This window comes from Gavia stellata, chromosome Z (genome assembly GCF_030936135.1).
Source record: "Gavia stellata isolate bGavSte3 chromosome Z, bGavSte3.hap2, whole genome shotgun sequence".
NCBI classification, from domain to species: domain Eukaryota; kingdom Metazoa; phylum Chordata; class Aves; order Gaviiformes; family Gaviidae; genus Gavia; species Gavia stellata.
The window spans coordinates 37710601-37735213 of NC_082637.1; the positions used below are offsets into that span (position 1 = coordinate 37710601).

General features: G+C 39.7%; 1 protein-coding gene across 1 annotated transcript; it reads left to right on the forward strand.

The window, feature by feature from the left end:
* The first annotated feature begins 1804 nt into the window (after positions 1-1804).
* SH3GL2 (SH3 domain containing GRB2 like 2, endophilin A1) lies at positions 1805-22287 on the forward strand. Its single transcript, XM_059833533.1, has 8 exons — positions 1805-1859; positions 6321-6393; positions 11145-11288; positions 13134-13267; positions 14566-14724; positions 16232-16335; positions 19442-19572; positions 22056-22287. The coding sequence occupies exons 1-8, from the start codon at positions 1851-1853 to the stop codon at positions 22253-22255; spliced, it is 954 nt and encodes a 317-aa protein (XP_059689516.1). The 5' UTR covers positions 1805-1850; the 3' UTR covers positions 22256-22287.
* Positions 22288-24613: the final 2326 nt, after the last annotated feature.

Sequence of the window (24613 nt, forward strand, 5' to 3'; positions counted from 1 at the left end):
CTTGTCCACTGCAGAATTGTTCCTAACAGCACTAAGTTTGAAATCTGTGATTTTTTGTGGCACTTCACTAATCTCTGTAAGGCACAAGTTTGGTAATATAGACCACACAAACTCATCTGCATTCAGACTAATGACAAGAGAATGTCTGCATGGATTTGCCCATCTCTTCTGTATAGGAAAGAAGGGATAAGTAAAGTTCTTTGGTTTTTTCGGGATGTTTCATAGTATTGACGTCTCATTAATGCACCATTTTGGGTACTAATTTGCAAGGAGCTGACAGAAAACAAACAAAGCTGATAGCCATTCCTATTGCACAGCTAATTATAGCTTGTATGAGTATGTGCTTGGCCATGCTGCACTTGCAGCTTTGTTGGAGTGAACTGGAGTGAATTTGAAATTAACCATATGTCTGGATTTTATTAATGGCACGTGAGTGATTGAATGTGGGTCTTCCTCCTTTTTATACTAAAAGAAAGCTATAGAAGAGTTAACACAGTGTTTGAAACCAAAAGGAAAAAAAGTGCCGTTTTTCTTTCTTTTCTCCTTGTTTATTGCAGGAGTCGCTTCAGTGAAATCAGTAGTTACACTTAGTTAAAACAGTTTAAAGATGATTCAGAGGCACCTAGGAAAGTTTGTAAAATTAAATGGTGTTCAGTACAAAGAACTAAAAATGAATAGAAAACAGAAAAACGTATGTCTGATTAATTTATTGTGACAAATACCAGCCCAGTGAAGATTAGTACATTCACTGGATCATATGCACCTGACCTAGTTGTGGAATTACACCACTAAAACACTTTGCGACTGACAACGCAATTGCTGAAATCCATTTTGAATGGTGCTGCATAGCTATTACCATTCAAATCTGTTACTGTCTCTTTTACTGACAGTAAAGAGAAACTCAGTTCAATGTGTTCCACTGAATCAAGGAAACGAAACAGTAGCACAAGATAATTTTCCAATTAGTTTTCAAACAGGGTATTTTATGAAAAATGGAGTATTTGCTAAAGACATGACACGAAAGTTCCCTTTCATTCTTTCTGATAGATCTGTCAACTGGGTATTTTATATATAACTCATGTGAACCTCAAGCTCTTGCATTGTGGGAATGTAGGTTTTTTTGTATCTATCTATTGCTTTTATTTGTAAACTTGATTTTTAATGGTGAATGTCTGGTTGTGGCTTGAGTTAGTATGTTTCTGAGAGTTCTCAGGCCTGGGTGCCTATTGCCTTCTGGGTGGCTAGGCTCAGGCCTTGGGAGCTGCTTCTTCCTCTGTGCTTACGCATAACTGTTACCCTTGGTGTTGCATTGTTACACACTGGACAAAGCATCTGGGGCCATTTTTCAGCTCTGTTGAGAAATTTTTTAATGTCTTGATTCCTTCCCCAGTTCATTCTATCAAGTCACCTCCTTTTTCATCAGCACACACAACCATGGATGTTTCTCCCTACTGAACACAGATCTGTCATTGTTGATTAATTGCTTGATAAGTTTCAAGATACAGACATTCGTTCACCAGAGAAATAGAGGTATGATCTTGCAAAGACATGATAGTATGGACTTCTGACACCAGCGGAAGATTGGGTTTCTGAGACATAAGCAGTAATATATTATTTTCTGATTGTTTAACTTAAGTTAAAGTCTGTTTGATGTAAGTTTTTCAGAAAGAATAATATGTCTGAATGTTGTACCAATTTACAGGAAAAAAAAAAAATTTCCCCAGGAAAACACAGTGGCTGGAGTTTTCAGTTATTGCTGAATCTGTTTGTTGTTCTTTTTTTAACTGCAGAAAGTGAGTGAAAAAGTAGGAGGTGCAGAAGGAACCAAGCTAGATGATGACTTCAAAGAAATGGAAAGGGTAAGTCTATATACAGATGCGCATATCCATTATTACCATTCATTTTTCCTTTCTAGAACAGGAATTTCAAAGCTTTTGTCCCTGAATCACTCGAATAATTTTGAAAGTCTTAACTTTTATTCAGCAGGACTGGGCTTTCCATTTCTTATTACCTTTTGTTTTCTAACCAAGGCATACATAATATATGGCACTCTTTATAATGCCAATATTTCATTCAGAGATTGAGGCTGATGTCAGCTACAAATTAGTTTCAGTTTAAACCACTGTAGAGGATCTCTGAAAAGAATCGTAGAATCACAGAATACCAGGTTGGAAGGGACCTCAAGGATCATTTGGTCCAACCTTTCTTGGCAAAAACATGGTCTAGACAAGATGGCCCAGCACTCTGTCCAGCTGAATCTTAAAAGTGTCCAACGTTGGGGAATCCACCAGTTCCCCTGGGAGATTATTCCAATGGCTGATTGTTCTCATTGTGAAAAATTTTCCTCTTGCGTCCAATCAGAATCTCCCCAGTAACTTGTACCCATTAACCCCTCATCTTTTCCATGTGACTCCTTGTAAAAAGGCAGTCTTCATCTCCTTTGTAGCCACCCTTTAAATACTGGAACATGGTGATAAGGTCTCCCCTAAGCCTTCTTTTCTCAAGGCTGAACAAACCCAGTTCTCTCAGCCTTTCCTCATACGGCAGGCTTACCAGTCCTTTGATTATCTTTGTGGCCCTTCTCCGGACCCTCTCCAGCCTGTCCACATCTTTTTTGTATAGTGGGGACCAAAACTGAACACAATATTCCAGGTGTAGCCTGACAAGCGCTGAGTAAAGTGGGATAATGACTTATTTATCTCTTCTGGTCATGCACTTGTTGATGCAACCCAGCATCCTGTTGGCTTTCTTTGCCACAGCAGCACACTGTTCACTCATATTGAGCTGCTTGTCCAGCCAGACCCCCAGGTCCCTTTCCACAGAGCTGCTCCTCAGCCGGGTACAACCCAGCCTGTACTGCACTCCTGGATTATGTTTTCCAATGTGCAAGACCTTGTATTTGTCTTTGTTGAATGTCATAAGGTTCTTGTTAGCCCACTCTTCCAGCCTATCCAGGTCTTCCTGCAGGGTGTCTCTCCCTTCCAAAGTGTCCACTTCCCCACTCAGTTTGATATCATCAGCAAAATTCATCAGGGTACACTTGATCCCAACATCCAGGTCACTTATGAAGATATTAAACAGCGTTGGGTCCAATGTCGATCCCTGGGGAACCCCACTTGTGACAGGTTGCCAGTTTGAAAAGGAGCTATTTACCACCACCCTCTGGGTGCGACCTGTCAGCCAGTTCTCCACCCATCACACAGACCACTTGCCTAGACCGTAATGCATCAGTTTGTCAAGGAGGAAGCTGTGGGAAACCTTATCAAAAGCCTTGGAGAAATCCAGGTAGACAATGTCCACTGCTTGCCCCACATCAACCGAGCAGGTTACTTTGTTGTAGAAGACAATCAAGTTTGTCAAACACAATTTGCCCTTGGTGAACCCGTGCTGGCTTTTCCCCATCACGGGCTTCATTTGACTTGTGGTAGCCCCCAGGAGGATTCATTCCATAACTTTCCCAGGGACTGAAGTAAGACTGATGGGCCTAAAATTTCCTCAATCCTCCTTTAAGCCCTTCTTGTAGATGGGGATGACATTAGCCTTCGTCCAGTCTTATGGGACACCCCCCGATCTCCACAACTTCCCAAAGATTATGGAGAGCAGCCTCGCAATGATGTCAGACAGCTTTGTTAAGACCCTCGGGTGGATATTGTCAGGGCCCATCAATTTGTAGGGGTAAAGCTCCTGTAATAGTTCACATATCAACTCTTCCTTCACTGACAGTGGGTCTGTGTTTGCATCAACCTAGATTTTTGTTCCCAAGGCCTGGGGCTCAACAGTGCTGGTAAAGACAGAGGTGAAGAAAGTGTTGAGATTCTCTGCCTTTTCAGGGTTGCTGGTGACTAATTCACCCCTCCTGTTTAACAGTGGGCCAATATTTTCCTTCTGGTTCTGCTTGTTGTTTATGTACCTGAAGAACCCTTTCTTGTAGTTTTTGACATCTCTGGCCAATTTCAATTAGAGCTGAACTTTTGCTTTTCTAAGTGCATCTCTGTATGCCCTGGCAATCCCCTTGTAGTTTTCAACATGTATTTATCCACTTTTTCATCTCTGGTACGCTTCTTTTTTGATTTTGAGCAGACTCAGAAGCTCGCAGTTAAGCTCGCCTACTTCCCTTACCTTTAAAGGGGTTGAACTGTTTTTGTGCTTCCTGGAGAGCGTTCTTGAAAAACTCCCAGCACTCGCTAGCTCCTTTATCCTCCATGGAACCTTCTTATGGAATCCGTCCCAACTGAGCTCTGAGCAAGCTGAAGTTTGCCCTTCTAAAATCTAAAACCTTTGTCTTAGTACTAACCTTCAGCATACTCAGCAGGATCCGAAACTCCACAATATTGTGATCGTTGCAGCCAAGGCTATCACTAACTGAGATACTATGACTGAGAAAACCCATCTACAAGATGGTCATTTCAGTGGCAAAGGGTACCTGTAATTCTCAGCTCCTTGAGCATCAGTCAAGAGGAGCAAGAGCTGTCTGCTGAAGGAGGTTTACAGTGCACTGAAATATTCATTCATAGATTCAGAGATCCTGTTAGGCAGCTTCCACTGGCAAAGTCCCTTGGGTAGATGGGTTAGCCCCGCAACAGACTGCTTGGTGAGGCTGGCAGTGGTAGCACTGACTGTTTCTATGGAGCAAGTTAAAAAAAAAAAAGCCACAGTTATGCATGGAGGTGATAATGTTTCAGTTGGAAGGTTTGGTAGGGGCAGGCTTTTTTCTGGCTTCAACTTTGAAAGGTACTATCAAATTTTGTAACACAAGCTACTGCTAGGTGTTTTGTAGGGTATGTATCTGATATATAATTCTGATCAAGAGAAATAGAAGCTATTTATCTGTACAATTGTATAGTGAGATGGGGAAAAAACACTGGATGGAAAATAAAGGAAAAGGGCATACCCTTTCTACTTCTTACTGCGAAAGTACTGGAGAGTTGATTTCTACTCTTCCGCCCAGCTTCCCTTTGAATGTGTCACAAGTATAGGCACTGCTGTCAAAACTGGAAGATGTTAACAAAGATTGAGAAACTGATGCAAGGTTTAGAGTGGAAAATAGGACATTGCAACAGCCAGGGGTGAGTCCCACATAGCGCTTGTGGGTGGCATGGGTTGACAGCCCAGGAGATAAGAGTATTGAGAGCTTAGAAGAGAATGGAGTAAACTCATTGGTTGCCTCCATGCTCCCCGCCTGGCCCCATATCCCTTGCCAGCTTTTCTGCAGGGAGTGGACATGCTCCTTCTGTTCCCTCACTCCCATGCTACTCTGCAGCCTTCTAGCCATTTCTGGGCTCCCTACCAGGCAATTCAGCTACTTATTCACCCAGGGCTGGCAGACATCTTCTGTTTGTTTGTATAAAGCATAGAGCAAGACCTGGCAGATGGCAGCGGCAACAGGAAGCAGGAAAGAGGTCAGTCACAATGTGCTGCAATCAACCTATCTCAGGCGTTCTTTTTTAAAATAGGAACTTGCCATTATGGTAAAGGAGTTCACTCTGTGGGACACAAACTACCCTGCAGAGAAATGCAGAGTATAGGACAGGTTACAGGGATCCACAAATCTGCCAAAGCAGCACTTTTTTCTTTGAGGCCTGATTCTGAGAGAGAGGGTAGTTGCATACTTTGCTATATGCAGCTTAGGAAGCTGATGCAGAGTACTTCTTAAGGAAGCAAGAATTCCTATTACAGTGGAAGAAAGATAATGCTATTCAGTTCAGTATTTTAAACCTAAATATAAAATAATTCTTCAAGGAGTCAGCCAGGGGAAATAAATGGTCAGTGCGTCCATGCTGATAGGTTTCTTGAAATTGGCAACTGAGTGATATGTAGACTTCCTTACCCCAATTTTACCAGACCTTGTTCTGATAGAGGTAGGCAGCCCATTTTATCCTTGGTGGTTGGTTTTGATTGACATCTGCTTTCTCCTCACTTTGCCAGTTATTAGGGCATCAAAGATGGCTAATTCTTCAAATAGTTTGCAGTGGCCGTTCTATCAAGAAGTTTTCTGTATTGTGGACGTTTCCCAAGGTGATGTAAAGTATCAGCATGATACAATGAGTTGTATCAAATTCCTAACACATCCTGAGGTACTCTGTACTAATGGCCACTCTTGAGAATGGATCTGCTATAAACTGAAATGGTGGAGTCACGCTTTGGTAATTTTCCAGGTATTACCACCATTCTGGTGCCAGGGCTGTTCTCAGGGACACAAAAACAAAGTTATAAGAAGAGTTAAAAGAATTTTTAAGAACAAAAAGAAGAGAGAAAAACATCTTCCTTTTGTCTAACAACGTTTTTTCATGTTTCTTTTTGTTTAACTCTCTGTCCTTTAGAAAGTGGATGTTACCAGCAGGGCAGTTATGGAAATAATGGCAAAGACGATCGAATATCTTCAGCCCAATCCAGGTAATGTAATTTCCCAGTCTCACAGTACTTGCAGCACTTTTTGAAAATAATCTTTCTCAACAATATATAGTCTGACAAATGTCATCCTCACTGGTGCAGTTAAGATTAACACAAAATTGGTGACATTACCATGAAGTAAAAGACAGAGATGAATACAGGCTTCTGTGTTAGGCTGTCAGGGCATATGGAGACTGGCTTTGGGAGCCTTGTTTTCCTTTTGTGTGTTCTTGCTTTAGTTGGGCCACAGCATACACCTAGAAATGAGGTGTATTTACTTACAGGCATCTGAATGTCAGCACTGTGAGCATGGGGGGCTCCCTGGGAGCTGAAGGTGGCTGTGGACTCTGCAAGGGCAGCAGGGCAGGGCCTGGCAGCCAGGGTCCATCCCAGTGCTCCAACCAGGAGCAGAGCAGCCAGGGATCACTGGGGCAGCACCAGCCCTGGGCATCAGGCCTCTCCCTGGGTATGGGACGGGCCGAGGTCAGGCAATCAGCCCATGGGTGGGGATCAGGATCAGGCACAGTAAGGGTGTCTGCATGAGACACCCCTTTCTTCTGCAGTCCCAGTCATTCACCCTCTGTGAGGGAAAAGGACCAGGCAGTCCTTGCAGACCATGGGAAGAAAGACAAAGTTCTGAAGCAACTTCATCCAGGGCACAGGAAGAGACATAACACCACCTTTCCCCTAGTCCTCTAGTGATTTCCCATCCTCATTAGAGTTACTACAAAAGAGAGGGTGCAAAATAGCTGCTGATGCCAAACTGGAGGAAAGGGCAGAAAAATGAATATAATCAGAGATGACTAAATTGAACCTTCAAAATAGAAATAAATGATTGGTTTCCATGGGGAGATGAAAGAAAGATTTTGTGATTGGGCTGATGGAGAGCTGCATGTTCATCTCTTGCCAAAGGATCCTCACAAGGAGGGGTGATCTGGAGCTGTTATAATCAAGTAAACCATTAAATTCAAGAACTTGAAGAATTTCCATAGTGATCTAGGACCATAAAGGTTTGGATACCAGCGTAAGTCAATGCCAGCTTCACTGATGAGGTCAACGGAGTTATGCTTGTGCAAAATTAGCATGAAGGTAAAATGAGGCCCTCTGCCTACCATAAGTATCTTAGAGTTTCATGGCAATACAGACCAAATTCACTCATTCACTGTGAGGAATTTGTTTCCTAATAACTGGAAACAAATTTGAACCGCTGTGAAATATTTTAACTCCAGTGTGGTAGGGTGAGGGATTGTTGCTGGTATAGCTTAATTGGTGATGTTTTTCTGTTAGATCACAGAGGAAGGGAGGATAATTTGATGATGCTGCCAATGGATTGAAAAAAGGAGGAATAATATTTACAAGTTCAAGAACTGCTAGAGAGAAAATAATGATGACTAGAATTGTTTCTATGTCAACTGTTTATGACTTGAGTCCACAGCTTCATTGCTTATCATCAACAAGCACTCTGCAGGAAAAGCAATAGCATTGACAAACATTATGGGGCTAGTGATAAAATTGTTAACTACTGTTAAGCTGCTGTTGTGCAACATCATATAGACTGAGTAATAAGCTTTGGCTGTTCAGTGCTTCTCTGGCTGCCTTTCTGACACATCTGAGTCATTATGACTGCTGTGAATCATGAAAGAGGCTCACAGCAACAGCAGAGAGCAAAATATCTGGAAGTAGCTAAGGGTGTGATTTCAGAAAATTAAAATTGTAATAGACAGGAGGAAGATTTACTTTCTTGCATATCAAATAAGATCATGTTATTCATTCCACTGCTGGGCAATGGTAGCAGATGGAGTAAGAGGAAAGGAGGACTGACTCTTTTCAGCTCTTCCCCGATCTTAGATTGTTTTATGCCGATTGCAAAGGGGCTCCCTATAGTGAGAAGAATCACATTTCCTCTTTAAAATTCTCCCTACCACTATATTACTATTTACCTAAGGCACCCAAAATGCTGATTTCCAGTATTTCCTGTTTGCTTTCTCATTTTCATAAAAAAATAGAAACATTACATTGGGAAGAGGGGGAAAATTTAATTTAAAAAGATTCTTTAACACCAATAGTTAGCAGAAGATTTTCTTTAAAAGTTTACCTGGGTTTGGTAGGGAGAGGAGGGTCTGGAATGTAGCAAACATTCCTTGATAAGTAAGATGTGGCCTGAAAACATCAGTATGCTTGGATAACATAGTACTACAGTGCTAGAGATCAATCGTCTTAATGGTGTTTCGAAGGATCAGTAAATGAAGTATGCAGCATCGTCTAATTAGTTAATTAACTAATGCTGAAAGGAAAAAGGAAAAGGAAAGGGGAAAGGGGAAAAGGGAGAAGAAAGGGAAGGGAAGGGAAAAGGATATTAAAGACAAAGATTAATTTATTGAGAGAGATGTTGGGCTGAGGTTAGTGCCAATGAAAAAGATAGCTTTGTAGACTTCCCAATTATGAAAAAAACTCAAAGACGGTTGAAAAGAACTAAAATTGAACATGATGAAGGCTCAAAGACTTTCCATGCAAATGTACATGACCATAATTTCAAGAAAAAGAGGTTCAGGATGAACAAGATTGAAAGTACAAAGAATGAGTGATTGAACCCACAGCTGAAGTTTCTTTTGAACTCTTTTGGCAGTATTCTTATGATTCACCATGCCTCTGTTAACACAATATTAAGATGAATCATTAGTGACACCATGAAAGTCAATGTAAAGGAGAGGGAGTGCAACTGGGAAAGGAATCAAGCATTCAGGTCACTTCCATGTGTTTTTTTGTACATCTCTGCCTGTCCTCACTCAGGTTGAAATATACCTTAGAGAAGAAAGCATGTGACACTAGCACAATAAAGCAATAGAAGTGAAAGGGCTCAGGATGGGATTTTGAGAATGACTGAGCACAAACTTACCTCTGCTCCCATGGAAGTTACTGGAATCAACTTTAAAAGAAGAAAAGTAGAATGAGACCACTGGTCGATGTATTCTAAGATTTCCTACTAAATCAGGATTCTAATGTAATCATTATTAAATGATTAGATCAATCATTGAAGCATGACTTTTTCATGCTTACCTTTCTTCTCTTTATGATTTATTTCTTGCTCTTCCCTTATTGTCCTTCCATCTCTTTCATTCTTTCCTGTACCTTTTGCTTTCTGCTCTTACCTGCCTGTCCAGAATATAGCCACTTAATTTTTTTTATATTCCCTTTTACATTTTTTTCTTTTATTTCTGAAAATACTTCAATTTGTTCCTGTTTTTATTCAGCTTGCTGCCTCCATTCCCCTGACTGATGTTGTTTGTGCCTTAGTTGTTTTGTGCTTCTGTATTTTCCCATTGCCACCACCATTTCAATGTCATTTTTAAAGGCCAGATACTTCATTAAAATGCAGCTTTTTGTACTGAACAGTCAGCCAGTCTGCTGACTGTAGTTTTGTAGTGGATTAGAAACAGAAGGCATCAAGAAATTCAGATGCTGAAAAGCATGATCTGGTGCCACTCAAGGATAGTGAGAAAGCTTACAAAAACATAATTAGTATATGTTAAAAATGTTATCCTTTCATAGCTGCTTCTCAGGCAAAATAAGTACTATGAAACTTGCCTGATTTTACTGTGTCTGTTTCTGTGTCTGTGTCTGTGCATACATTTGTATGCCACACAGTGAAACATATTCAGCTACAAGAACCATCTCTTGATATGCACTTTTGGCAACAAATTAAGAGCAAAACACTTGTTGACTCCAGTCTGCTAATGTTTTGTTTTGTTGCAGAAATGTGTGCAAGGCTGAGTGTTGACCAGTGAAATCAGCACACAAGACTGTGAGCTACTAATATTTTGTAAACAGAAATACTAACTCATAAGGGCAACTAACAAACTGAAGCCTTTGCAAGGAGGAAGGTAGAAGCATTCATCGTTGCCCTCCTGTAGCACACAATAAAGTAGGTAGAAACACCCACTGAGTCAGCTTTGCTGGCAATAGGATTTAGCTGGCGAAATTTGAAGTCAAGTGCCATTAATTAATTCACTCTCTGCAGGCCATTCACATTCTATAGTTGCAAAAATTCACTAAAGCACATCATCAGACAAATTAGTTCTTTTATGTTTGCTGTCTTTGTTTTCATCAATTATGATAATTGTGTGCTTTCTCCTGATCTGCAGATGTGTATCTGAAATAAAAGTCAAGCTAAAGTACAGTTGAAAACCATATTGAAGTAGGAGTTTACCCACATCCCCATAAAAAGCAAAAAGTGTTTCAAAGGTTGTTGGGCATCATTTTTGGGGACATAGGTTTTATTTAATATTCTACAACAGAAAAACTTTCAAACATTTAGAAAATGTGGGGCACCACACTTTAATCTTGAGTGTACCTAGTCTGGGCTTTTCCTTGAGAGGAAGGCTGGCTCAATCTGCTATCCATTTGGTCCCCGAGGATTTTAAGATTAAGAGTTTGGGGATAGCTTAAAGATTTTTCTACCTGAGTTGTAGCATGTGTCAAACATGCTATCTTGGGAGTGTTCCTGCGCTTTGTTCTGTCCAAGTAATTTCAAGGGAAGCTTTGACTTAAAGTTCAGGACAGAGCCTCCTCTCTGGTCTACCAGCAGAAGAAAAAAGTCAGTAACGAACAAAATTTCATTCCTTTGCTCTGAAAATAATTGATGGAAAACAATTTCAAATACATTGTAGGTAGCTCAGATAAATTTAAAGAGTGCATGCCTGTCTGTGTATTCAAACTATTGCATGTTTGTAACCTCTGTCACTTGCTTGCTTCAGCTTCCAGAGCTAAACTCAGCATGATCAACACTATGTCAAAAATTCGAGGCCAGGAAAAGGGACCAGGTTATCCTCAGGCTGAAGCCTTGCTGGCAGATGCGATGCTGAAATTTGGCCGAGAACTTGGAGAAGAATGCAACTTTGGTAACTTGATTACTTCCCTTTCCATTATAATGCAATAAAAATGGTAGTAAAATTTAATACAACTTTCATTATTAAAGTGTTGCACTCTCAAAAAGAAAGAACTTCTGCGAGAAGCATCAGAGTTCTGCTTCATCAGACTTCTCCTTTAAGGTCGGTCTAGGCCTGTTGAGTATCTTTTGTGGATTTGGACTAGAAATTTTTTTCTTGTGGATGAAAGTCAAATTGTTTCCATTTGGACCAATATCCATATAGGCTTTAGGCTCTCCATCACAGATTATGTTACTGAGGATGTGTTGGGATGAAAGATGTACATGTTCAGAGATCATATTATTGTCTATGCATGTGTACAAGAAAACCTTTTTGTCCTCAGAATCCTTACAATAAACGTTATTGTCTTCATTACAGGCAAGGAATAAAGGCTAATAGATTTTTAACAGACTTTGACCTTTTTTCCTGACCAAATTCCACATTTTAAGGCAGTAGTGAATACTCCTGTCTTATCTGTCAACTGCTCCTCCCTCCAAGCCTCAAATAAGTTTACAGCTGCCTGAGTTAGAAGGGTTAAACTGAGACTTAATATTGCGTTCTTCAACAGTAGAGATCTAACTAAAAGACATGACATTCACTACAGGTTCCTTTGTTTTTCTGTCCTATTTGTGTGGGCTTCTCTGTGGCCGTTTTTATATGGCAACTCATAGAACCCTCAAATAGGACTGTGTAAATTCTATTTCCTATTTTAATCTTCATAAAATGTTATTCCTGGCATAAAGACATCTGCAATGTAACAGGTGCTTTCTTGTTTGTTTTATATAATTTACTAGTTAGCTTGGCAGGTGTAGGTTGATTTGTGCTAAAGACTACTGAATTGGTTTTTTAATTGATTGCCGCTTATTTGCTAAATTTCAAACACATTTTTTAAGGGAAAATGAAGAACTAATAGAGTTTAGTTTGTGCAAATTGCTGGATATTCCCTGATGATTGCAGCAGCATGCAGCGTAATAGATACGGTAGTTATTGTCACATTCTTAACTAATCGCAGCTATTATGGCTGTTTGTCACTCTTCATCCAGGTCTGGCAGGCTCTCTAGTTTTGCAGTGCATTGCTGGCATCCGCTGCTTGGGAGACAAAGCTCCTTTTGATTTCTCACATTTTTAGGTTTTCAGACCCTTTGTATTCTTTGAAAGTGGATTTTTTTTCGAGCAACCTACACCTCAAATGAGGAGTGTATTTTTGAGCTTCTTGCTTTCGTTTTTATGCAGAGGAGGTAAACCAGATTGGTAATTTTTGTGGCCATAAAGTTAATCTTGGAGGAAATCTCAGGAGGCAGCTAATTCTTACTGAAGTTTATGAACTTGAGTAGGTGTATGGTCTTGATAGTTTCATCAGAAAAATCTTTCATAAAAAAAATTTCTGTGAAATTTTTAAGAATTTTTACATTTGGTACTGTCACCAGTCTCACTGATACAAACAGGGAGACCTAGACTTGCATTAGAGCTATCTTTGTATGCAGTCTAGTGTCTGGTGATGGCAACACTGGAGCAAATACAGATAATTCTTTTCTAGCATGTTTGTGTCACCAGACTGAGGAATGAACTGAGGAGGGGTGTGGAGGAGGCTGTCTTGACACAGCGTGGATCCTCAAGTTCAGCTGTGTTACAACGCATAAACTCTGGGGGCTGCAGAAGTGTAAAATCCATGTTGCTTTTTCACACAGTGCATCGTATTCTGTTTCTTTCCTAAAATTGAGACTTGAAATGTTAACTGAAATTTGCATGACTCAGTTTAATTCTACAGTGATTTGGAACTAAGTTATTTTGAGATAAACTGGACATCTTTTCTTTCAGGACCAGCACTTGCAGATGTGGGAGAAGCTATGAAGGAGCTTTCTGAGGTTAAGGACTCTTTAGACATGGAAGTGAAACAAAACTTCATTGACCCACTTCAGAATCTCCATGACAAAGATCTGAGAGAAATACAGGTATTGCCCTCAGTGTGGCATTTGAATAATGCCAAATGTGCACACTGTGTATATGTTCAAAATTTATGTTAGTTGTGTAGTTTAAAATGGGTTTTCAGATTCACAGATGATCTGATTTTAGTCTCTTTTGGCTCAAGTTTTACTTTTCAGTTCGGTCTCTCTTGTTGATGGTTTAGAAAGGGAAAGATCAAAATTCTAACATTTTTTGACAGTAGCATCGTCAAACTTATGCAGGCATGAACACAGTACTCTAATCCTGCCATTTGAAACCTCATTTCACTAAATAGATGAACAGATGTTTACATTAAATTTTTTAGTGTATGACATGTGAAGGCATCTTGATAGTTGCCTCTAGACTGGCACTACTCTTTTGTTTGTATGAAGACTGTGTCCGAAACATTCCCAGGAATTTTGCACACAAACACTGTTTGCTTGCATGAATTACATAATTAATAATCCAAGAACCAGCCAGCATTTACAGAGAGAAATCTGTTTGCACACATACTTCTGCGGACACAATCTCATTTTATAATTGCGGAAGCAGAAGTGCCTTCCAATTCAGCAAACGCTTATCTGTATAAGTAACTGTTCTTCTGAGCTCAGTAAGGCTTTCATATTGTTAAATATATGTGGAAGAAAGATGTCTTAGGCAGTTTGATATAATTTACAAAGTTGAAAAAGTTATAAATATCATAATAGATGACAAATTGATTCTTCTGAGGGAAAGTAAACACCTAAAGTATTCTTGCTCATGCTGGTAGCATTAACTTTTGTCCAGCTTGTTGTGGCAGCTGCTAAACAGATTAACATGAACATTACGTCAGTCAACAAACTAGAAAATCCTTAATAAAAGATAACGTTAAGATTCTTTGGTGGTCTGATGGAAATGATAAAAATATTTTCTGTGTTGCTTTGTTTATGAGAACTGTTACACAGGCAAAAATGTGCTAACTTGTGCTTTTAATAGAGTTTTCTCTTAAACATCTAGGGAAAAACCATAGTGATCAGGTAAATCTGCATCAGAGTTAAAAAGCTAGAAACCTGTGTATCTTTTATACAGGTGGCAATTGCAGTTATCCATTCTGCGTGGCCTTTTTTTAATGCGCACCATGGCTTCTTAAATGATATTTAAAACCACCTACTTCCTTGTTCTGTATTTCTCCCCTCTAGGGAAGGGTTGATATGCAGCAAACAGCACATGCTTGCAAACCTACATGGACTACCTGATTACAATGTAGTATAAGGATGTTGGGGAACATCCTTTATTCTGTGCTTGCTTTTGCGTTTATGTTTTTTAGCATCACCTAAAGAAAATGGAGGGTCGACGCCTGGATTTTGATTACAAAAAGAAAAGACAGGGCAAGCTCCCTGATGAAGAACTTCGCCAAGCTCTGGAGAAATTTGATGAATCAAAAGAAATTGCTGAGTCAAGCATGTTCAACCTTCTGGAGATGGATGTGAGATATCCCTTGTTAATCTTTGAGCTGAATCTTAAAAAGAGAAAGATACTGGTTCAGCAGTGAAGGCAGTCTAAAAGCAGTCTAAACTTGAAAGCCTAATTAAATCCATGACACCACAGATTCCTGTCACTGTACAATGGGGGAGCTCTTGCCTCCTTGGTGGTTTCAGTGAGAGGCTCAGAAGCTATAGTAACATACAGCATGCACATGTAGGACTAATTTTGTAGGTATTTTATAGGTAACTGAGCTAAAAACCATAAATCCTCTGTAGCATCATTGTGCTTCCTAACTGCATAGTGTTACTTACAAAACCAAAATATCTTCCTTCTTAGAATTATGTAAATGTAAGTCATGACTTTTACTTGGCTTTGGTTTTAGGGTTTGAGCCAAGGTTTTTGCTCAAGAGTGTGGGCTGCTGAGACAATTGGTAAAGATCAGACATGATGCACTCACAAGCCCATGGTCTCTGCTGTAATCAGATGCAATAGTGAATAGGAAAGCCAAAGTTAATGTGACGGCTCAAATCTGACTCTGCAGCATATTTTTTGCTTACAGACTGGTTTAGGATTGAGCATCTATTAGGTTTTTTTAATCTTCTATTTATAATTAATGTTGAAACTGTAAAATGAAGCAAGAAGAAAAATTTCTTTTTTGCAAGAAAAAAACATTTCAGCTGAAGACTGTCTTACAGAATATGAGGTCAAAGGAAACTCAGTTTAAATATTTCTGTTGAAGTAAATGATTTGATTTATTTAAAGTTCAAATACACACCTAATTTAATTCTTTATTTTGTTACCAGATTGCTGTAGAGGGGCCATAACAAACCTAAAAATATTTGCATGTTGGAAATTAAATACAGCTGTGCTGAAATGAAAGAAGTATATCAAGTTTGTAGTTGTAATCCTTGTAGTAGCATCCAACCCTGTGTGGCCAGATAGTGCTGGCCTGCATTACATCGTTGCAGCATTGTGTATTATGGAAACTGCTAGTTATTGCATTGCCCACACAAAAGTTTTCGATGTTTTTTCCCTCATGAAGTAGAATGCTATCTGCCTTCACTGCAAATATTCTGCATCCAAGAGTATGTAGTATCTTCCTGTATTGGTCTGCTTCACAGGCTAGAATACAACAGAAGCATGACCATAGTCCCTGTGGTTTTGTGCCCCTCGAAGGCAGGGAGGGAGAAGGTGTATTACACTCTCATTACAGTCTAATTTTTGCTTTTATAGTGTTTGCTGACTGAGGTAGGTCTGTAGGCTGCTGTTCGTCCATGGAGATGATCATCGGAGAAGAGCTGCAGTTACCATTCCAGATCAGGTCATAACCAGACATGGTAATGAATAAAGACTGATATGTAATTATTTATGAACTACAAAGATGAATCAAGTTTTTAGAGAGATAAGTAAAACTGCCTTTCCAGTGTCAGTGTGACAGTGGTCTTTGCTCGCTATTGCTGAGCTGTTAGTACTCATCTAAGATCTGATATTTTAATGTCAATCCTCAGATTGAACAAGTGAGCCAGCTTTCTGCTCTTGTACAAGCCCAGCTGGAGTACCACAAGCAGGCCACACAGATCCTACAGCGAGTTACTTCTAAGCTGGAAGATAGGTAATGCACTTTCTGTAAGTTTGTTGAATCGTTTTTTTTGTTTTACAGAGGCAGAAAACCTTTGAGTAGAATGCAACGCTGTTATCTTTTGCAACTTGGTAACTGTATGTTTATGAAAACAAGGGCCATTTCATTAGGCAATTGCAAGCTGAGGTTTATGTTTTGGAGATGCATATACTTCTGAGTATGACCGAATGAGGACTGAGTTCAGGAAAGCATCTCAGTTCAGTAAAGCTGTTAAATGTCATTTAACTGAAAGCAGGTGTTTATAAATACTGGAAGTCAGTGGGTCTTACAACTTTGGATTTCTTACCATTCCTGCATGTAATCACAAAGTAGTCTTTCTGAGATAAGATGTTAATGATTGCTGTTGAAAAAGAGTATCATGTTACATTCTCATCACCTTGCCTCCTTATTAAATGCTCCTTTTTCCAGCTTCCCACACACGCATCCTTCTTAAAGGAAACTTAACATACAGGAAAGATTTCTTTAGTCCACATGGTTCTGGAAGACACTTCCTAAAAGCTGGATGCAATTCCCAAGAGCAGATGATGTTCACATACTGTGTGAAGGCAGCTTTTTAATTGTGCATGATTCTTTGCTGTTTTCTGATGTCATTAGCGTAGATCTAGTTTCTGGTACTACTGGGACTGTCAGTGTTTATTTTCTCAGAGCACACAGTCTGTACACCTCATCCAGTTCTAAGTCTTATAATTTCTTTGTGATTAGGAGCAGCACTGGTTTTGGTAGGTAGGCTGACCAGCAGGCTATTTCTGGATATAGTTTTCAGTACTGTCTAAACAGCTAGCAGAATGATTTACAGCACTTCCAAACGAATACTGCAACTCACTTACTTTACAGAAGCATTAAAAAATCCTCAGGAGCAGGTGGGTTGTTTTGTAGTCCATAAGTAACGCCATGAAGTGAACATACTTCTCTCTGCAACAGATTTTTCTTCCTGTATCAATTCAGATAATCTTTCGCCCTTTTGAAACTTCTGCTAAACAGTCAGTATTTTTGCTTTAAGTTTCAGCTCTGAATGATTTTAGCTTTTCAAGAACCTTGCATCAGACTGCTATTATAGATCGACTGAAATAAATCTTTTGCATAAACTTACTGTGCATCCCTAATTGTAAAGAGTCTCCTGGTTAAATCATCCTTTGTCCACACCACTGGACACAGATTAGAGCACTGTGATACGCTCACGCCAGGGATTAAGCAGGGATGTAGAGCTGTTATTATTTGAACTACTTCTCTTTTCCTGCTGGTGATATGCAGACAGCAAAGAATGCATGGCCCTGGGTTTTGGAGGTTGGTTTTTTGACCATATGGACCAGAAAATAAATAATGCTTTACTTTTAAACTGAGCAAATTTGTTACTGTTCACTCTCAGTGATGTCTACAGCACATACTGCCTGTTTTCTCAGTACTTTTTAAAAGATGTGAATGGAACTTGTTTGTGCTGTTGTTTGGCATGGACAATGTCTTCTAACTGCTATAACTGTCCTGTTTAAAATATTGCCCAAAGAATTTTGAAAAAAATACAAATTAGACTGCAAAAACCATGAGAAATTTAAAAATGCACTCAAGCCTTCTATTCTTTCTGGCCCTTTAGATTAGGCTTCAAAACTTTCTTCAGCAACTGCAAGTGCAAGAATTTTCATTTTTCTTCTACACATTAACGGAAGGCATAAACTTCCTCAAAATACCATGATTCCAGGAACTCGGACTTTAGAAACTTGGCAAACATTGCGAGACTTTCAATAAAATTAATAAAATCTGGAAGGTCAGCAAAGGCTTTTCCTTTTAAACTTTCTTTTCCATGAAGCGAAAGGAGGCTGCACTTTTCAAGATAGAGTATCATGACAGAGCAGCTGGGAAGCAGGAATGGTTTCCCTGGAGATGTTTCTTTTCTTAAGAAACATGGCTCATGCTGAGCTTTTGGGTAATTTTTAGCAAGTTGCTAGAACTGTCGCCTTCTAGTTCATAATCTGTAAAAAATGGTGTTTGTTTCATGGAAATATCAAGTGTAATAGAACTTGTTGAAGTATTTGTTTCTTCAAAACTTTACTGTTTTGAAAAAGTAACTTCTGTTAAGGAGTGAAACACAGCAAAGCCTTTTTATTCAAGTTTATTTTGACAACTTCATTAATTTATGTTTTTAATATGCTTATGGTTTTGTTTATGAAGAAGAAAAGCAGTCTCTGGGGACTGACTAATATTGATAATATTTTGGATGGTGTGGAAGCCTTTGTTATCAGAACCAAAACTGGTTAAGTTAGAAGCAGATCTTTTCAATAGATAAATCAAAGTGTGCTACCAACAGCATATCTGGGGCAGATCTAGAAAAGGTTAGAAAAGCCAACTTGTCTGTTAAATATGGAGGTCTTGATTCAAGGATTCTTCCCTATGCAGTATTAGAAATGTATGTGGCAGTTGTTCTGCATAAGCTGCTCAGATTCTGTCATCATCCGTTCCCTGGATTTTATCCTGGGAACTGAAAATGTACGCTTTCTGAGAAATCCTAGATTTCTCAATTAGAAGAATACATTGAAATGAATGATGCATAATATTTTTATTTTGAGAGTCAGGAAAACTGGAGTTGTGTGCCTGTGTGAAACAAGTATTCCAAATTACAAATAAACTAAGTCTGCAACTGAAGTCAGTACATTCCCACACAGTCTCCTCACAAAATGACAAGAGTTGGCATCGACCAGCTAAACAGTTAAGGCTTGCCAGGGATGGAAACAAAAATGCTAAAAATGGGGGCAGAAATGTTTGTACAGCCCTTCTGTAAGCATTGCTAAACACGTAACAAGTTTTTCTCCATTAGAAGGTCTTTGTTATTGTTGGATGAAAGGAAGCCAGACAAAATGCTAGGTTCCTAGAGGGAAGGAAAAAGTAACAACCTCATGGCATAATCACATCAGGTGGTTTTTGGTAATTTAAACTAATGTTGTAAGCAAAAAATCACTCCAAATGCCAAAATTTGTTTAGTCTGAATGATTGGTGGATGGGAACTTCAGCCATGGAAATAAAGATGTTTCGTGCATCTCGTCTGTTAACATGAAACTAACTCTTGACATTTCACTTAATGTTTTGTCAGAATAAAAGAGGCATCATCTCAGCCCAGGAGAGAATACCAGCCCAAACCCCGTATGAGCCTGGATTTCACAACTGGTGACAATACTCAGCACAATGGAGGAATATCCCATGCCACAACACCCAAACCATCAGGTAATGGCAGTATCAATGTGAGAAGAAAAGCCAAATCTGTCTGAAGTTGCAGAAGTTCCATGCTTTCTTCTAGAGATCAGTTGTTCCATAGTGAGGGAAAATGAGAATGAAGATAGTATAGAAGAAAGCTGTTTGAATTGTTGTTTCTTTGTAAAGTGTTCACATCCCCAGGCAGAACAGGGATGGATAATCCACTGCTTTAAATGTGTCCTTGGGTCAAAAATTTACTTAGTCTTAGAAGCTCAAAGCAATGCTGCTGTATTAAATTAACCTTGAAATATAGATTTTTACAAAATAGGCATTTAGAAAACCAAAAGAACAACTGAAAGTTGTCCATGAAAATGCAGAACCCTGAACCCCCTCAAAACCTCCATAACTTTATCCTGCTTTTTTAAAACCAGGTATTACAACACAAAGAGCCTGAAAGTAAAAATAACTAAAAAGAAAAACAAACTGGACATTTTCTTTGTCCAGTTGGGAGCAGCACAAGCAAGATTAAGCATTTATATGACTGTGCATAATTATTATCTTAAAGAAGTGTTTATTTCATATCAGCACATACTGAGAAAGCCTTATTATTTGTTTCTCACAGTAATGGTCTGTTATCCCATGTTATGGTGAGAGCTGTCCTCTGTCCAGACCCTGACCTCAGTTATTCCAGTTTACCTCAGTGACAATTGCTAGCACACTCCACCTTGCAAGGCTGGATTTTTTTCACTAGATCTTTAATCAGGATTTTCTTCCTTCTCATCACATACTGATGTGAATGTTTGATGTTTTCCCAGGTATAGGCAGCAACAGTATCTCCATTTGGCGCCTGCAACTGGAAATTGTCTTGCATAAACTTGCAAACTCCCTGTAATGTCACTGTGCTAGTGAGGAGGGGGATACCATGGAGATTCCTTGTGTATGAGCGTGGCTTGAGTCTTGCATGCTAAAGCTCTCCTCATGCCACAAGTAATTTTCTTCTTCACTTCTTCTTTGTAATGTCTTGAACACTTGCCTGGGCTAAGGCAGTACAGACTGCTGTTCCTGTGTCTCTTCAGCATTCGTGTTTTCCTCTTCAGAGCACAGTATTTGGCATTTTTTTCAATACGGGCTCTTTCTTTCAAAGGGTTTATCAGTTTCAGAGAAACACCTCCTTCTTTGAAAATTCTTTAATGTATGTTTGGGTTGGTTCATGCAAAGCCCCAATCTTCTATGGTCATTAGAGTTTATTTGCTAAGTCTTCTAAATTTCAGCTGGTAGCAAGGAGGATACCAAACACATGTTGTAAGGCTTATTAATGCCAGCAAAATAGTCTTCATGACAAACAGAACAAAATACACTGTGAGCGATACATAAAGAAATGAAGGAAGGTTTCCCTGCAGAATTTAATAAATTAAATCAGGTATTTGAAAAACTTGCTCCATTGAAATCTATAGAAATGGAATATTTTTGTCCTAAAATAGCCCAAGCATGGGCCTTCTAGCCATAGCGAGTGGTTGAAATGAATATGCAAAGAGATTGAATTTGAGACTTATTAATCCTGAAGCCAGTATACACAAAATATCTGAAATATGTGTTCTTAGAAGTGCCATTATGATGGAGTGGCATGCGTCGGTTCATTCTGACCGCTGGAAGTGCATGAACTTTAGCTATGGAAGGTCAGGTAGGGACGTAAGATTCCTTACAATTTAGTGCTGCTAAATCCTAAGTATTTTGACCCGTAACAATTTTGCTTTTGGTAGGCTTGAAGCTGTAGAGACTTTGATGAGGGGGGAACACAGGGTATGGGAGGAATATTTATTAATTTTATATAACGTATGAAATTCTAATCTAACTAATGACTTATAATAATATCCATTAGCCATCCTAATGAACATGGTCAGATGTTCATGAATTAGCTTATTAGAAAGCTTTCAGTTTCAAACTTGTTCTGAACCTATCCTGGTGGCCCTGCAAGCAAGTGTTTTGTGGGAATGGGGAGCAAATGTCTTTGGAAACCTCATATTAAAATTCAGAGGATTAGGAGCATATACAGTGGCTTACACTATAGCTGTACCAGTGACGTTTCCAAATAAAGGACAAAGACAGTTACATCCTCACTGTTGCTTTAAGCTACCCCTTGCACTACTCACCCGAGGTCAATAGACAAAGCACCTCTGTGCCAGTAACGCTGGAAATACATTAGGGCTTTTGCTTCATTAGATTCCAAACTGATTATAGCCATGCGTTTAGGTGTGGGCTTGACTGTAGCTTGGTTCTTTCAGGATTCTCAGGTACTTGCTAGCAGTCATATATGAAAACTGAAGGCTGCCAAAAGCTGATAGCTGTCTTCTAATGAAGTTTAGCAGTCCAAATTTAGATGTTATGAAAGAACTGTCATCAGCATATGAGTGATACCAGAAACAGCAAAATCTGTGGTAGGTATAATGGTAAAAAGGATACTGTAACTGTTGAGATTTTTAAGCACATCATTTCTTTGTGTTTCTTCTCCATAGGTGTTCACATGGATCAGCCATGCTGCCGAGCTCTGTATGACTTTGAACCAGAAAATGAAGGGGAGCTGGGATTTAAGGAGGGTGATATCATTACCCTCACTAACCAGATTGATGAAAACTGGTATGAGGGGATGCTTCATGGCCAGTCAGGTTTCTTCCCCATCAATTATGTTGATATTCTAGTTCCATTACCCAATTAGGATGGTTGATCCACCACCTCTGACCCAGATAGTTGTGTCAGCACCACTGCTTTCAAAATGCTGCTTCTTACACCTTCCAAGTGCAAACTGCAGTGGTTAGAGCCATCGATTCCCACTGAGCATCTTTGGTTTACCTGTTGTTATACTATGTGGTGGTGACGCGTGGTATCTTCTGAGCCAGCATAGTGTGGGTTAGTTTATTGGCCATGCTGCCCTGGTGGTAAACAGAGCTGTTACTGAGATGAAGCTGCAAAGATGATGGCAAGCAAAGCAGGTAACTCATAGTGAAGTAGCAGGAAGTGAAGGTGGTATTGGGAAGATAATGCCTGTCACCACTGTATTACTTTTCAGTCTTAGTTCTCTATAAAAAGAGGGAAAAGTTCTTGCCATTCCATCTTTCCTTTCCTAATGATACAGTTCACACAGGTCTAACATTGACTAACCAGAATTGTATCTTCCAACCAAACTGGCTTGCTGTTCTCACAGAGACAGTGTAAATGTAGACCCTCTGGTTTCTCAGAAAGTGAACCACTGTACTGTGTGTCATGCTGCTCTCTGCTGATTTTTACATTCTTAATTATTGTTAGAAGGCCTATTTCCATCCAGAGGTAAACTATAAACCATAAAATGGGGATTCCTATTGTAAAAACCTTGGACCACAAACCACCTGAATTTGCCCTTCAGGAACTTTGAGCATGCTCGCCGAAATGCCAGTAAAAGGGCAAGATGGGGAATAAAACTGGCATTTGTTAACTGTTTATTGTCAAGTCTTGGCACAAGATCATGCTGCTTAAGCACCAGCTATCCTTTGTAAACTCATTCACTGAGGAATACGATAACCAACCAAATACGACCCTCACTTCATTTGTTTCTGTCTCCTGTGTGTTCTTCGAACATCATTTGTGCATATTCTGCCCTCAATGAGGACTAAATAAAACTTGGTATCTTTTTGTTTTGAGCAATTAAAGACATGTGGCTGTATATGCAAAAACATTTCCCATATGTTTAGTTGGTTATCTTGTGTTCCTCCTTCCTGCACTTTGTGTGTACAGTGCTGTGCCTAGCTTCTTGGCATTCTTTTGGTAACAGTTGCAGAAGTTCTGTTAGTTTAGTTATCCAGAGTTCTATTTATCTAAATTGTACAGACTCTTTCAGAGGTTTAATGTGCTGCTTCGAATGTGCCACTTCAGTACTGAATGACGTGAAATGAAGACAATTCCCTACTGCTTAATGTAAAAACTATATCATGGAAAGTATTGATATTTCAAATAAATGCTGAGAGAATAACTAGAATAATGTTGTGGATTATTACTTTGTTGCTTTCAAGTCTGTTGTGCTAACTTCAGCTAACAAGAATTTGATTTCAGGAAGCATTTTCCTTATTTTCCACAAATGCGAAAGATACTTTTTTTGTCATTGCCATATTGCTTCAGTCAGTTAAAACTCATACATATAATGGCCCTCATAAACAGGATAAACGTCATGATGACCAGCATGCAATCTTGTGCATACATGTTGTTTCTCATTAAAGAATGCTAGTGTTCACAAACCCCCTAGCAAGCTTGAAGACATGGTAACTTATAATTTATTTTTTCTTTCATGTGACACAGCATTTTATTTCATTTTATATTCTTTACTGTACACATACTATGGTGGGTTAGCCTTGGCAAAGAGCCAAACACCCACCCAGCTGCTCACTCACTGTTCCTCCTCAGTGGGAAGGTAAGAAAGCTCATGGGTTGAGATAAAGACTGGTTACTCTCACAAGCAAAACAGACTCAGAGAAAACTAACTTACTACCAAGTAAAGTAGATTTGTGTAGTGAGAAACAAAAAAGACAAACATTAAAATAGCACCTTTCCTGCCCCATTTCCCAAGCTCAAATTCATTCCTTCAATCCTGACTGCTCCCCCCCAGCAGTGCAGGGGGATGAGGAATGGGGGGTTTATGGTCAGTACATAACAGCTGCTCTCTGCTGCTCCTTCCCGCTCACAGTTCTCCGCTGTTCCAGGAGTGGGTCCCTGCACAGGCCATGCTGTGAGTATCTGCTGGTGCGCCATGGACCACCTCCTCCCCCTCCTTCTTTGACCTGTCTTCCCTCTGCTATTTCTCACTCTTGGGTTTTTTCCCTCCTCCTCTCCCTGCCCAGTGTGTTTTGCCCTGTCTTAAGTATGTTTTCTCTGAGGCGCCACCATCTTGCCTGAGGGGCCCAGCCGTGTCCTGCAGTGGGTCTGTTGGAGCTGGCTGGAACTGGCTGTGTCCGGCACAAGGCAGCTCCAGCCTCTCACAGAGGCTGCCCTGCAGCCTCCGACTGCCAGCACCTCGTCACATAATCCCATAGGCCTACGCATGTTGACG

Coding starts and splice junctions, on each gene's coding strand:
- SH3GL2 (XM_059833533.1), top strand. Junction 11,289..13,133: donor TGGAGAAGAATGCAACTTTG/GTAACTTGATTA, acceptor CTTTTCTTTCAG/GACCAGCACTTGCAGATGTG. Junction 16,336..19,441: donor ACTTCTAAGCTGGAAGATAG/GTAATGCACTTT, acceptor ATGTTTTGTCAG/AATAAAAGAGGCATCATCTC.